The sequence below is a fragment of the Oncorhynchus kisutch genome, linkage group LG17 (genome assembly GCF_002021735.2).
Source record: "Oncorhynchus kisutch isolate 150728-3 linkage group LG17, Okis_V2, whole genome shotgun sequence".
In the NCBI taxonomy this organism is placed as follows: domain Eukaryota; kingdom Metazoa; phylum Chordata; class Actinopteri; order Salmoniformes; family Salmonidae; genus Oncorhynchus; species Oncorhynchus kisutch.
In genome coordinates this window covers 84,963,184-84,977,458 of record NC_034190.2, presented here as the reverse complement: position 1 = coordinate 84,977,458, position 14,275 = coordinate 84,963,184, and the positions used below count along the sequence as shown (strand labels likewise).

At 36.6% G+C, this 14,275-nt stretch overlaps 1 protein-coding gene across 4 annotated transcripts in view; it reads left to right on the top strand.

Moving 5' to 3' along the window:
• magixa (MAGI family member, X-linked a) overlaps positions 1–14,275 on the top strand; it is a 179,088-nt gene that overhangs the window by 127,914 nt on the left and 36,899 nt on the right. For 2 of the 4 annotated variants that reach the window (XM_031794853.1, XM_031794856.1), the window contains exons 14-16: positions 7,593–7,678; positions 8,062–8,211; positions 9,942–10,080. In XM_031794853.1, the coding sequence (XP_031650713.1) occupies positions 7,593–7,678; positions 8,062–8,211; positions 9,942–10,080 (375 nt within the window). The remainder of the gene's footprint in view (positions 1–7,592; positions 7,679–8,061; positions 8,212–9,941; positions 10,081–14,275) is intronic. The other 2 variants (XM_031794855.1, XM_031794854.1) reach the window with 2 other exon arrangements.

The window sequence follows — 14,275 nt, the reverse complement described above, 5'->3', positions numbered from 1 at the left end:
CTAGTTATATACATACCAGTATCTAGTTATATACATACCAATATCTAGTTAAATCTAATTATATACATACCAATATCCAGTTATATACACACCAATATCTAGTTATATACATACCAATATATACCAGTATCTAGTGATATACCTACCAATATCTAGTTATATACATACCAATATCTAGTTATATATATATACCAATATCTAGTTATATACATACCAATATCTAGTTATATACATACCAATATCTAGTTATATACATACCAATATCCAGTTATATACATACCAATATATACCAATATCTAGTTATATACATACCAATATATACCAATATCTAGTTATATACATACCAATATCTAGTTATATACATACCAATATCCAGTTATATACATACCAATATATACCAATATCTAGTTATATACACACCAATATATACCAATATCTAGTTATATACATACCAATATCTAGTTATATACACACCAATATATAGTTATATACATACTAATATCTAGTTATATACACACCAATATATACCAGTATCTAGTTATATACATAATAATATCTAGTTATATACCTACCAATATCTAGTTATTAACACACCAATATATAGTTATATACATACCACTATCTAGTTATATACACACTAATATATAGTTATATACATACCAATATCTAGTTATATACACACCAATATCTAGTTATATACATACCATTATCTAGTTATATACACACCAGTATCTAGTTATATACATACCAATATATACCAATATCTAGTTATATATATACCAATATCTAGTTATATTACATACCAATATATACCAATATCTAGTTATATACATACCAATATCTAGTTATATACACACCAATATATACCAATATCTAGTTATATACATACCAGTATCTAGTTATATACATACCAATATCTAGTTATATACATACCAGTATCTAGTTATATACACACCAGTATCTAGTTATATACACACCAGTATCTAGTTATATACATACCAATATCTAGTTATATACATACCAATATATACCAGTATCTAGTTATATACATACCAATATCTAGTTATATACATACCAATATCTAGTTATATACATACCAGTATCTAGTTATATACATATCAATATCTAGTTATATACCTACCAATATCTAGTTATATACATACCAGTATCTAGTTATATACATACCAATATATACCAATATCTAGTTATATACATACCAGTATCTAGTTATATACACACCAATATCTAGTTATATACACACCAATATCCAGTTATATACATACCAATATATAGTTATATACACACCAATATATACCAATATCTAGTTATATACATACCAGTATCTAGTTATATACATACCAATATCTAGTTATATACATACCAGTATCTAGTTATATACACACCAGTATCTAGTTATATACATACCAATATCTAGTTATATACATACCAATATCTAGTTATATACATACCAATATCTAGTTATATACCTACCAATATCTAGTTATATACACACCAATATCTAGTTATATACATACCAATATATACCAACATCTAGTTATATACATACCAATATATAGTTATATACATACCAGTATCTAGTTATATACATACCAATATCTAGTTATATACACACCAATATATACCAATATCTAGTTATATACATACCAGTATCTAGTTATATACACACCAGTATCTAGTTATATACATACCAATATCTAGTTATATACATACCAATATATACCAGTATCTAGTTATATACATACCAGTATCTAGTTATATACATACCAATATCTAGTTATATACATACCAATATATACCAGTATCTAGTTATATACACACCAGTATCTAGTTATATACATACCAATATCTAGTTATATACATACCAGTATCTAGTTATATACACACCAATATCTAGTTATATACATACCAGTATCTAGTTATATACACACCAGTATCTAGTTATATACATACCAATATCTAGTTATATACATACCAATATCTAGTTATATACATACCAATATCTAGTTAAATCTAATTATATACATACCAATATCCAGTTATATACACACCAATATCTAGTTATATACATACCAATATATACCAGTATCTAGTTATATACCTACCAATATCTAGTTATATACATACCAATATCCAGTTATATACATACCAATATCTAGTTATATACATACCAATATCTAGTTAAATCTAGTTATATACATACCAGTATCTAGTTATATACATACCAATATCTAGTTAAATCTAATTATATACATACCAATATCCAGTTATATACACACCAATATCTAGTTATATACATACCAATATATACCAGTATCTAGTGATATACCTACCAATATCTAGTTATATACATACCAATATATACCAATATCTAGTTATATATATACCAATATCTAGTTATATACATACCAATATCTAGTTATATACATACCAATATCTAGTTATATACATACCAATATATACCAATATCTAGTTATATATATACCAATATCTAGTTATATACATACCAATATCTAGTTATATACATACCAATATCTAGTTATATACATACCAATATCTAGTTATATACATACCAATATCCAGTTATATACATACCAATATATACCAATATCTAGTTATATACACACCAATATATACCAATATCTAGTTATATACATACCAATATCTAGTTATATACATACCAATATCTAGTTATATACACACCAATATATAGTTATATACATACTAATATCTAGTTATATACACACCAATATATACCAGTATCTAGTTATATACATAATAATATCTAGTTATATACCTACCAATATCTAGTTATTAACACACCAATATATAGTTATATACATACCACTATCTAGTTATATACACACCAATATATAGTTATATACATACCAATATCTAGTTATATACACACCAATATCTAGTTATATACATACCATTATCTAGTTATATACACACCAGTATCTAGTTATATACATACCAATATATACCAATATCTAGTTATATATATACCAATATCTAGTTATATTACATACCAATATATACCAATATCTAGTTATATACATACCAGTATCTAGTTATATACACACCAGTATCTAGTTATATACATACCAATATATACCAATATCTAGTTATATATATACCAATATCTAGTTATATTACATACCAATATATACCAATATCTAGTTATATACACACCAGTATCTAGTTATATACATACCAATATCTAGTTATATACATACCAATATATACCAGTATCTAGTTATATACATACCAATATCTAGTTATATACATACCAATATCTAGTTATATACATACCAGTATCTAGTTATATACATATCAATATCTAGTTATATACCTACCAATATCTAGTTATATACATACCAGTATCTAGTTATATACATACCAGTATCTAGTTATATACACACCAATATCTAGTTATATACATACCAATATCTAGTTATATACATACCAATATATAGTTATATACACACCAATATATACCAATATCTAGTTATATACATACCAGTATCTAGTTATATACATACCAATATCTAGTTATATACATACCAGTATCTAGTTATATACACACCAGTATCTAGTTATATACATACCAATATCTAGTTATATACATACCAATATCTAGTTATATACCTACCAATATCTAGTTATATACACACCAATATCTAGTTATATACATACCAATATATACCAATATCTAGTGACATACCAATATCTAGTTATATACATACCAATATATACCAACATCTAGTTATATACATACCAATATATAGTTATATACATACCAGTATCTAGTTATATACATACCAATATCTAGTTATATACACACCAATATATACCAATATCTAGTTATATACATACCAGTATCTAGTTATATACACACCAGTATCTAGTTATATACATACCAATATCTAGTTATATACATACCAATATATACCAGTATCTAGTTATATACATACCAGTATCTAGTTATATACATACCAATATCTAGTTATATACATACCAATATATACCAATATCTAGTTATATACATACCAGTATCTAGTTATATACATACCAATATCTAGTTATATACATACCAATATATACCAGTATCTAGTTATATACACACCAGTATCTAGTTATATACATACCAATATCTAGTTATATACATACCAGTATCTAGTTATATACACACCAATATCTAGTTATATACATACCAGTATCTAGTTATATACACACCAGTATCTAGTTATATACATATCAATATCTAGTTATATACATACCAGTATCTAGTTATATACATACCAGTATCTAGTTATATACATACCAGTATCTAGTTATATACATACCAATATCTAGTTATATACATTACCAATATCTAGTTAAATCTAATTATATACATACCAATATCCAGTTATATACACACCAATATCTAGTTATATACATACCAATATATACCAGTATCTAGTTATATACCTACCAATATCTAGTTATATACATACCAATATATACCAATATCTAGTTATATACATACCAATATCCAGTTATATACATACCAATATCTAGTTATATACATACCAATATCTAGTTAAATCTAGTTATATACATACCAGTATCTAGTTATATACATACCAATATCTAGTTAAATCTAATTATATACATACCAATATCCAGTTATATACACACCAATATCTAGTTATATACATACCAATATATACCAGTATCTAGTGATATACCTACCAATATCTAGTTATATACATACCAATATCTAGTTATATATATACCAATATCTAGTTATATACATACCAATATCTAGTTATATACATACCAGTATCTAGTTATATACATACCAGTATCTAGTTATATACATACCAATATCTAGTTATATACATACCAGTATCTAGTTATATACATACCAATATCTAGTTAAATCTAATTATATACATACCAATATCCAGTTATATACACACCAATATCTAGTTATATACATACCAATATATACCAGTATCTAGTGATATACCTACCAATATCTAGTTATATACATACCAATATCTAGTTATATATATATACCAATATCTAGTTATATACATACCAATATCTAGTTATATACATACCAATATCTAGTTATATACATACCAATATCCAGTTATATACATACCAATATATACCAATATCTAGTTATATACATACCAATATATACCAATATCTAGTTCTATACATACCAATATCTAGTTATATACATACCAATATCCAGTTATATACATACCAATATATACCAATATCTAGTTATATACACACCAATATATACCAATATCTAGTTATATACATACCAATATCTAGTTATATACACACCAATATATAGTTATATACATACTAATATCTAGTTATATACACACCAATATATACCAGTATCTAGTTATATACATAATAATATCTAGTTATATACCTACCAATATCTAGTTATTAACACACCAATATATAGTTATATACATACCACTATCTAGTTATATACACACTAATATATAGTTATATACATACCAATATCTAGTTATATACACACCAATATCTAGTTATATACATACCATTATCTAGTTATATACACACCAGTATCTAGTTATATACATACCAATATATACCAATATCTAGTTATATATATACCAATATCTAGTTATATTACATACCAATATATACCAATATCTAGTTATATACATACCAATATCTAGTTATATACATACCAATATCTAGTTATATACACACCAATATATACCAATATCTAGTTATATACATACCAGTATCTAGTTATATACATACCAATATCTAGTTATATACATACCAGTATCTAGTTATATACACACCAGTATCTAGTTATATACACACCAGTATCTAGTTATATTACATACCAATATATACCAATATCTAGTTATATACATACCAGTATCTAGTTATATACATACCAGTATCTAGTTATATACACACCAGTATCTAGTTATATACATACCAATATCTAGTTATATACATACCAATATCTAGTTATATACATACCAATATATACCAGTATCTAGTTATATACACACCAATATATAGTTATATACATACCAATATCTAGTTATATACATACCAGTATCTAGTTATATACACACCAATATCTAGTTATATACATACCAGTATCTAGTTATATACACACCAGTATCTAGTTATATACATATCAATATCTAGTTATATACATACCAGTATCTAGTTATATACATACCAATATCTAGTTATATACATACCAATATCTAGTTAAATCTAATTATATACATACCAATATCCAGTTATATACACACCAATATCTAGTTATATACATACCAAAATATACCAGTATCTAGTTATATACCTACCAATATCTAGTTATATACATACCAATATCTAGTTATATACCTACCAATATCTAGTTATATACATACCAATATCTAGTTATATACCTACCAATATCTAGTTATATACATACCAATATCTAGTTATATACATACCAATATCTAGTTATATACATACCAATACATACCAATATCTAGTTATATACATACCAATATATAGTTATATACACACCAATATATACCAATATCTAGTTATATACATAATAATATCTAGTTATATACCTACCAATATCTAGTTATTAACACACCAATATCTAGTTATATACATACCACTATCTAGTTATATACACACCAGTATCTAGTTATATACATACCAATATATACCAGTATCTAGTTATATACATACCAATATATACCAATATATAGTTATATTACATACCAATATATACCAATATCTAGTGATATACCTACCAGTATATAGTTATATACATACCAATATCCAGTTATATACATACCAATATATACCAATATCTAGTGATATACATACCAATATATACCAATATCTAGTGATATACCTACCAATATCTAGTTATATACACACCAATATCTAGTTATATACATACCAGTATCTAGTTATATACCTACCAATATCTAGTTGTAAACCTACCAATATCTAGTGATATACCTACAAGTATCTAGTTATATACATACCAGTATCTAGTTATATACATACCAATATCTAGTTGTAAACCTACCAATATCTAGTGATATACATACGTATATCTAGTTATAAACCTACCAGTATCTAGTTATATATGTATCCATGCTCACACGCACAACACAACCTCAGCTACAGGTAGCTCAGATCTGTCACTCACTTCACACCATAGCAATTCCAATAGAGGAGTATTTCTTCTCCTTTAGGGAAACAGTACCATAGACTTCCCACCTCATCTCAGGTTATCCCAGGACAAAAAATTGAACGTAATTTGGAAATCTGATTGATTAAATTCTAGGTTTATAGCTGTTCGAAATTGAGAGTTCCGGTTTACGAAGTCTCCACCCTCACCAAAAAATTAACTCTCAGCAATCCCCTCTCAACAGCATCTACGGTTTACGCACAGATATCTGTTCACTAGAGATTGCTCCCCACCCAATTGTTTTCTACTGTAAGCTCTATCATCTCTTAACTTTCTTAGCTATTTCTATCTCCCTTAGACTCCTCTAGTATGTCAGAAGGCCCAGAGTTAGACGCTGGTGGCAGGACAAGGAAAGGCCACAGAGGGAGGCCCAAGGTGAGGCTTGTATGTGCATTTTGATTTAATGATATACATGATACATCAAATCAGATAATTTCCTCTCTAATAAGTTGTTGTCTTTATAATTGCCCTGTCGATCCCGGAGTGATTGTGAGATCTTTCTGTCCTGTTACTCCTCTCTCTCTCTCCCTCTCTCTCTCTCTCTCTCTCTCTCTCTCTCCCTCTCTCTTCTCTCTCTCTCCCTCTCTCTCTCTCTCTCTCTCTCTCTCTCCCTCTCTTCCTCTCTCTCTCTCTCCCTCTCTCTCTCTCCCTCTCTCTCTCTCTCTTCTCTCTCTCTCTTCGCTCTCTCTCCCTCTCTCTCCCTGTCTCTCTCTCTCTCTCTCTCTCTCTCCCTCTCTCCCTGTCTTTCTCTCTTCCTCTCCTTCTAGCAGCAGGACCAGCGTTACTATAGTGTAGACCTAGAGAGAGGTCCTACAGGTTTTGGCTTCAGTCTGCGGGGGGGCAGTGAGTACAACATGGGCCTGTATGTCCTGGGACTGATGGAGGGAGGACCTGCCTCACGCAGCCACAGGATACAGGTGAGATAGTCAGCTGGGTGCGTTGGGGACTGATGGAGGGAGGGTCTGCCCCACGCAACCACAAGATACAGGTGTGACAGTTAGGTGGGTGTGTTGGGGACTGATGGAGGGAGGGTCTGCCCCACGCAACCACAAGATACAGGTGTGACAGTCAGGTGGGTGTGTTGGGGACTGATGGAGGGAGGGTCTGCCCCACGCAACCACAAGATACAGGTGTGACAGTCAGGTGGGTGTGTTGGGGACTGATGGAGGGAGGGTCTGCCTCACGCAGCCACAAGATACAGGTGAGACAGTCAGCTGGGTGTGTTGGGGACTGATGGAGGGAGGGTCTGCCTCACGCAGCCACAAGATACAGGTGAGATAGTCAGAAGGTGTGCGTTGTGTAGGTAAGACAAGACAGCTGTGTGTGAGTAGCTGAGTGAACAGCTGGTGGAGTTAAATGGTGACAGTATAACAGACAATAGGGAGAGAGGGATACCTAGATAAATGGTGACAGTATAACAGACAATAGGGAAAGAGAGATACCTAGTTAAATGGTGACAGTGTAACAGACAATAGGGAAAGAGGGATATGGTGACAGTATAACAGACAATAGGGAAAGAGAGATACCTAGATAAATGGTGACAGTGTAACAGACAATAGGGAAAGAGAGATACCTAGTTAAATGGTGACAGTATAACAGACAATAGGGAAAGACAGATACCTAGTTAAATGGTGACAGTATAACAGACAATAGGGAAAGAGGAATACCTAGTTAAATGGTGACAGTATAACAGACAATAGGGAAAGAGGAAAGAGAGATACCTAGTTAAATGGTGACAGTATAACAGACAATAGGGAAAGAGAGATACCTAGTTAAATGGTGACAGTGTAACAGACAATAGGGAAAGAGGGATATGGTGACAGTATAACAGACAATAGGGAAAGAGAGATACCTAGTTAAATGGTGACAGTATAACAGACAATAGGGAAAGAGGGATATGGTGACAGTATAACAGACAATAGGGAAAGAGAGATACCTAGATAAATGGTGACAGTATAACAGACAATAGGGAAAGAGGGATATGGTGACAGTGTAACAGACAATAGGGAAAGAGGGATACCTAGTTAAATGGTGACAGTATAACAGACAATAGGGAAAGAGGGATATGGTGACAGTGTAACAGACAATAGGGAAAGAGGGATACCTAGTTAAATGGTGACAGTGTAACAGACAATAGGGAAAGAGAGATACCTAGTTAAATGGTGAGTGTATAACAGACAATAGGGAAAGAGAGATACCTAGATAAATGGTGACAGTATAACAGACAATAGGGAAAGAGGGATATGGTGACAGTGTAACAGACAATAGGGAAAGAGAGATACCTAGTTAAATGGTGACAGTATAACAGACAATAGGGAAAGAGAGATACCTAGATAAATGGTGACAGTATAACAGACAATAGGGAAAGAGAGATACCTAGATAAATGGTGACAGTATAACAGACAATAGGAAAAGAGGATAGAGGGATACCTAGTTAACCCAACATTTTAACCCAACATCTCTGAATCAGTAACCCACAGCCAGGCTGTAGTGTTGTTGTGGTTTGTGTGTTTCTCTGTGTGTGAGTGTGTGTGTGTGTAGTTGTTGTGGTTTGTGTGTGTCTCTGTGTGTGAGTGTGTGTGTAGTTGTGGTGTGTGTGTGTAGTTGTTGTGGTTTGTGTAACCTGTATTGTAATGCTGTTGTGTAGGTGAGTGACCAGCTGGTGGAGATAAATGGTGACAGTACAACAGGAATGACTCACAGCCAGGCCGTAGAGCAGATAAGAAGAGGAGGACATCGTATACACCTGGTACTGAAGAAAGGAAACGGATACGTCCCAGACTATGGTAAGAGACAGGGAGGAAGGATACGTCCCAGACTATGGTAAGAGACAGGGAGGAAGGATACGTCCCAGACTATGGTAAGAGACAGGGAGGAAGGATACGTCCCAGACTATGGTAAGAGACAGGGAGGAAGGATACGTCCCAGACTATGGTAAGAGACAGGGAGGAGGGATACGTCCCAGACTATGGTAAGAGACAGGGAGGAAGGATACGTCCCAGACTATGGTAAGAGACAGGGAGGAAGGATACGTCCCAGACTATGGTAAGAGACAGGGAGGAAGGATACGTCCCAGACTATGCTAAGAGACAGGGAGGGGAGGAAGGATACGTCCCAGACTATGGTAAGAGACAGGGAGGGGAGGAAGGATACGTCCCAGACTATGGTAAGAGACAGGGAGGAAGGATATGTCCCAGACTATGGTAAGAGACAGGGAGGAAGGATACGTCCCAGACTATGGTAAGAGACAGGGAGGAAGGATACGTCCCAGACTATGGTAAGAGACAGGGAAGGGAGGATACGTCCCAGACTATGGTAAGAGACAGGGAAGGGAGGATACGTCCCAGACTATGGTAAGAGACAGGGTAGGGAGGGTACGTCCCAGACTATGGTAAGAGGCAGGGAAGGATACGTCCCAGACTATGGTAAGAGACAGGGAGGAAGGATACGTCCTAGACTATGGTAAGAGACAGGGAAGGATACGTCCCAGACTATGGTAAGAGACAGGGAGGAAGGATACGTCCTAGACTATGGTAAGAGACAGGGAGGAAGGATACGTCCTAGACTATGGTAAGAGATAGGAAAGGGAGGAAGGATACGTCCCCGACTATGGTAAGAGACAGGGAAGGATACATCCCAGACTATGGTAAGAGACAGGGAAGAAGGATACGTCCCAGACTATGGTAAGAGACAGGGAGGAAGGATACGTCCCAGACTATGGTAAGAGACAGGGAGGAAGGATACGTCCTAGACTATGGTAAGAGACAGGGAGGAAGGATACGTCCTAGACTATGGTAAGAGACAGGGGAGGAAGGATACGTCCCAGACTATGGTAAGAGACAGGGAAGGGAGGAAGGATACGTCCCAGACTATGGTAAGAGACAGGGAAGGATACGTCCCAGACTATGGTAAGAGACAGGGAGGAAGGATACGTCCCAGACTATGGTAAGAGACAGGGCGGAAGGATACGTCCCAGACTACGGTAAGAGACAGGGAAGGGAGGATACGTCCCAGACTATGGTAAGAGACAGGGAGGAAGGATATGTCCCAGACTATGGTAAGAGACAGGGAGGAAGGATACGTCCCAGACTATGGTAAGAGACAGGGAGGAAGGATACGTCCCAGACTATGGTAAGAGACAGGGAGGAAGGATACGTCCCAGACTATGGTAAGAGACAGGGAGGAAGGATACGTCCCAGACTATGGTAAGAGACAGGGAGGAAGGATACGTCCCAGACTATGGTAAGAGACAGGGAGGAAGGATACGTCCCAGACTATGGTAAGAGACAGGGAGGGGAGGAAGGATACGTCCCAGACTATGGTAAGAGACAGGGAGGGAAGGAAGGATACGTCCCAGACTATGGTAAGAGACAGGGAGGAAGGATACGTCCCAGACTATGCTAAGAGACAGGGAGGGGAAGAAGGATACGTCCCAGACTATGGTAAGAGACAGGGAGGAAGGATACGTCCCAGACTATGGTAAGAGACAGGAAGGGAGGATATGTCCCAGACTATGGTAAGAGACAGGGAGGAAGGATACGTCCCAGACTATGGTAAGAGACAGGGAGGAAGGATACGTCCCAGACTATGGTAAGAGACAGGAAGGGAGGATACGTCCCAGACTATGGTAAGAGAGAGGGAGGAAGGATACGTCCCAGACTATGGTAAGAGACAGGGAAGGGAGGATACGTCCCAGACTATGGTAAGAGACAGGGAGGGGAGGAAGGATACGTCCCAGACTATGGTAAGAGAAAGGGAGGAAGGATACGTCCCAGACTATGGTAAGAGAAAGGGAGGAAGGATACGTCCCAGACTATGGTAAGAGACAGGGAGGAAGGATACGTCCCAGACTATGGTAAGAGACAGGGAGGAAGGATACGTCCCAGACTGTGATAAGAGACAGGGTAGGGAGGAAGGGTACGTCCCAGACTATGGTAAGAGACAGGGAAGGGAGGAAGGATACGTCCCAGACTATGGTAAAAGACAGGGAGGAAGGATACGTCCCAGACTATGGTAAGAGACAGGGAAGGGAGGAAGGATACGTCCCAGACTATGGTAAGAGAAAGGGAGGAAGGATACGTCCCAGACTATGGTAAGAGACAGGGAGGAAGGATACGTCCCAGACTATGGTAAGAGACATGGAAGGGAGGAAGGATACATCCCAGACTATGGTAAGAGACAGGGAGGAAGGATACGTCCCAGACTATGGTAAGAGACAGGGAGGAAGGATACATCCCAGACTATGGTAAGAGACAGGGAGGAAGGATACGTCCCAGACTATGGTAAGAGACAGGGAATGGAGGAAGGATACATCCCAGACTATGGTAAGAGACAGGGAGGAAGGATACATCCCAGACTATGGTAAGAGACAGGGAAGGGAGGAAGGATACGTCCCAGACTATGGTAAGAGACAGGGAAGGGAGGAAGGATACGTCCCAGAATATGGTAAGAGACAGGGAGGAAGGATACATCCCAGACTATGGTAAGAGACAGGGAGGAAGGATACATCCCAGACTATGGTGAGAGACAGGGAGGAAGGATACGTCCTAGACTATGGTGAGAGACAGGGAGGAAGCATAAATCCTAGACTATGGTGAGAGACAGGGAGGAAGGATACGTCCTAGACTATGGTAAGAGACAGGGAGGAAGGATGCGTCCTAGACTATGGTAAGAGACAGGGAGGAAGGATACGTCCTAGACTATGGTAAGAGACAGGGAGGAAGGATACGTCCCAGACTATGGTAAGAGACAGGGAGGAAGGATACGTCCCAGACTATGGTAAGAGACAGGGAAGGGAGGAAGGATACGTCCCAGACTATGGTGAGAGACAGGGAGGGGAGGAAGGATATGTCCCAGACTATGGTAAGAGACAGGGAGGAAGGATACGTCCCAGACTATGGTAAGAGACAGGGAGGAAGGATGCGTCCCAGACAATGGTAAGAGACAGGGTAGGGAGGATGCGTCCCAGACTATGGTAAGAGACAGGGTAGGGAGGATGCATCCCAGACTATGGTAAGAGACAGGGAAGGGAGGAAGGATACGTCCCAGACTATGGTAAGAGACAGGGAGGAAGGATACGTCCCAGACTATGGTAAGAGACAGGGAGGAAGGTACATCCCAGACTATGGTAAGAGACAGGGAGGAAGGATACGTCCCAGACTATGGTAAGAGACAGGGAGGGGAGGAAGGATACGTCCCAGACTATGGTAAGAGACAGGGAGGGGAGGAAGGATATGTCCCAGACTATGGTAAGAGACAGGGAGGAAGGATACGTCCCAGACTATGGTAAGAGACAGGGAGGAAGGATACGTCCCAGACTATGGTAAGAGACAGGGAAGGGAGGAAGGATACGTCCCAGACTATGGTAAGAGACAGGGAGGAATACGTCCCAGACTATGGTAAGAGACAGGGAAGAAGGATACGTCCCAGACTATGGTAAGAGACAGGGAGGAAGGATACGTCCCAGACTATGGTAAGAGACAGGGAGGAAGGATACGTCCCAGACTATGGTAAGAGACAGGGAGGGGAGGAAGGATACGTCCCAGACTATGGTAAGAGACAGGGAGGGGAGGAAGGATACGTCCCAGACTATGGTAAGAGAAAGGGAGGAAGGATACGTCCCAGACTATGGTAAGAGACAGGGAGGAAGGATACGTCCCAGACTATGGTAAGAGACAGGGAGGAAGGATACGTCCCAGACTATGGTAAGAGACAGGGAGGAAGGATACGTCCCAGACTATGGTAAGAGACAGGGAGGAAGGATACATCCCAGACTATGGTAAGAGACAGGGAGGAAGGATACGTCCCAGACTATGGTAAGAGACAGGGAAGGGAGGAAGGATACATCCCAGACTATGGTAAGAGACAGGGAGGAAGGATACATCCCAGACTATGGTAAGAGACAGGGAAGGGAGGAAGGATACGTCCCAGACTATGATAAGAGACAGGGAAGGGAGGAAGGATACGTCCCAGACTATGGTA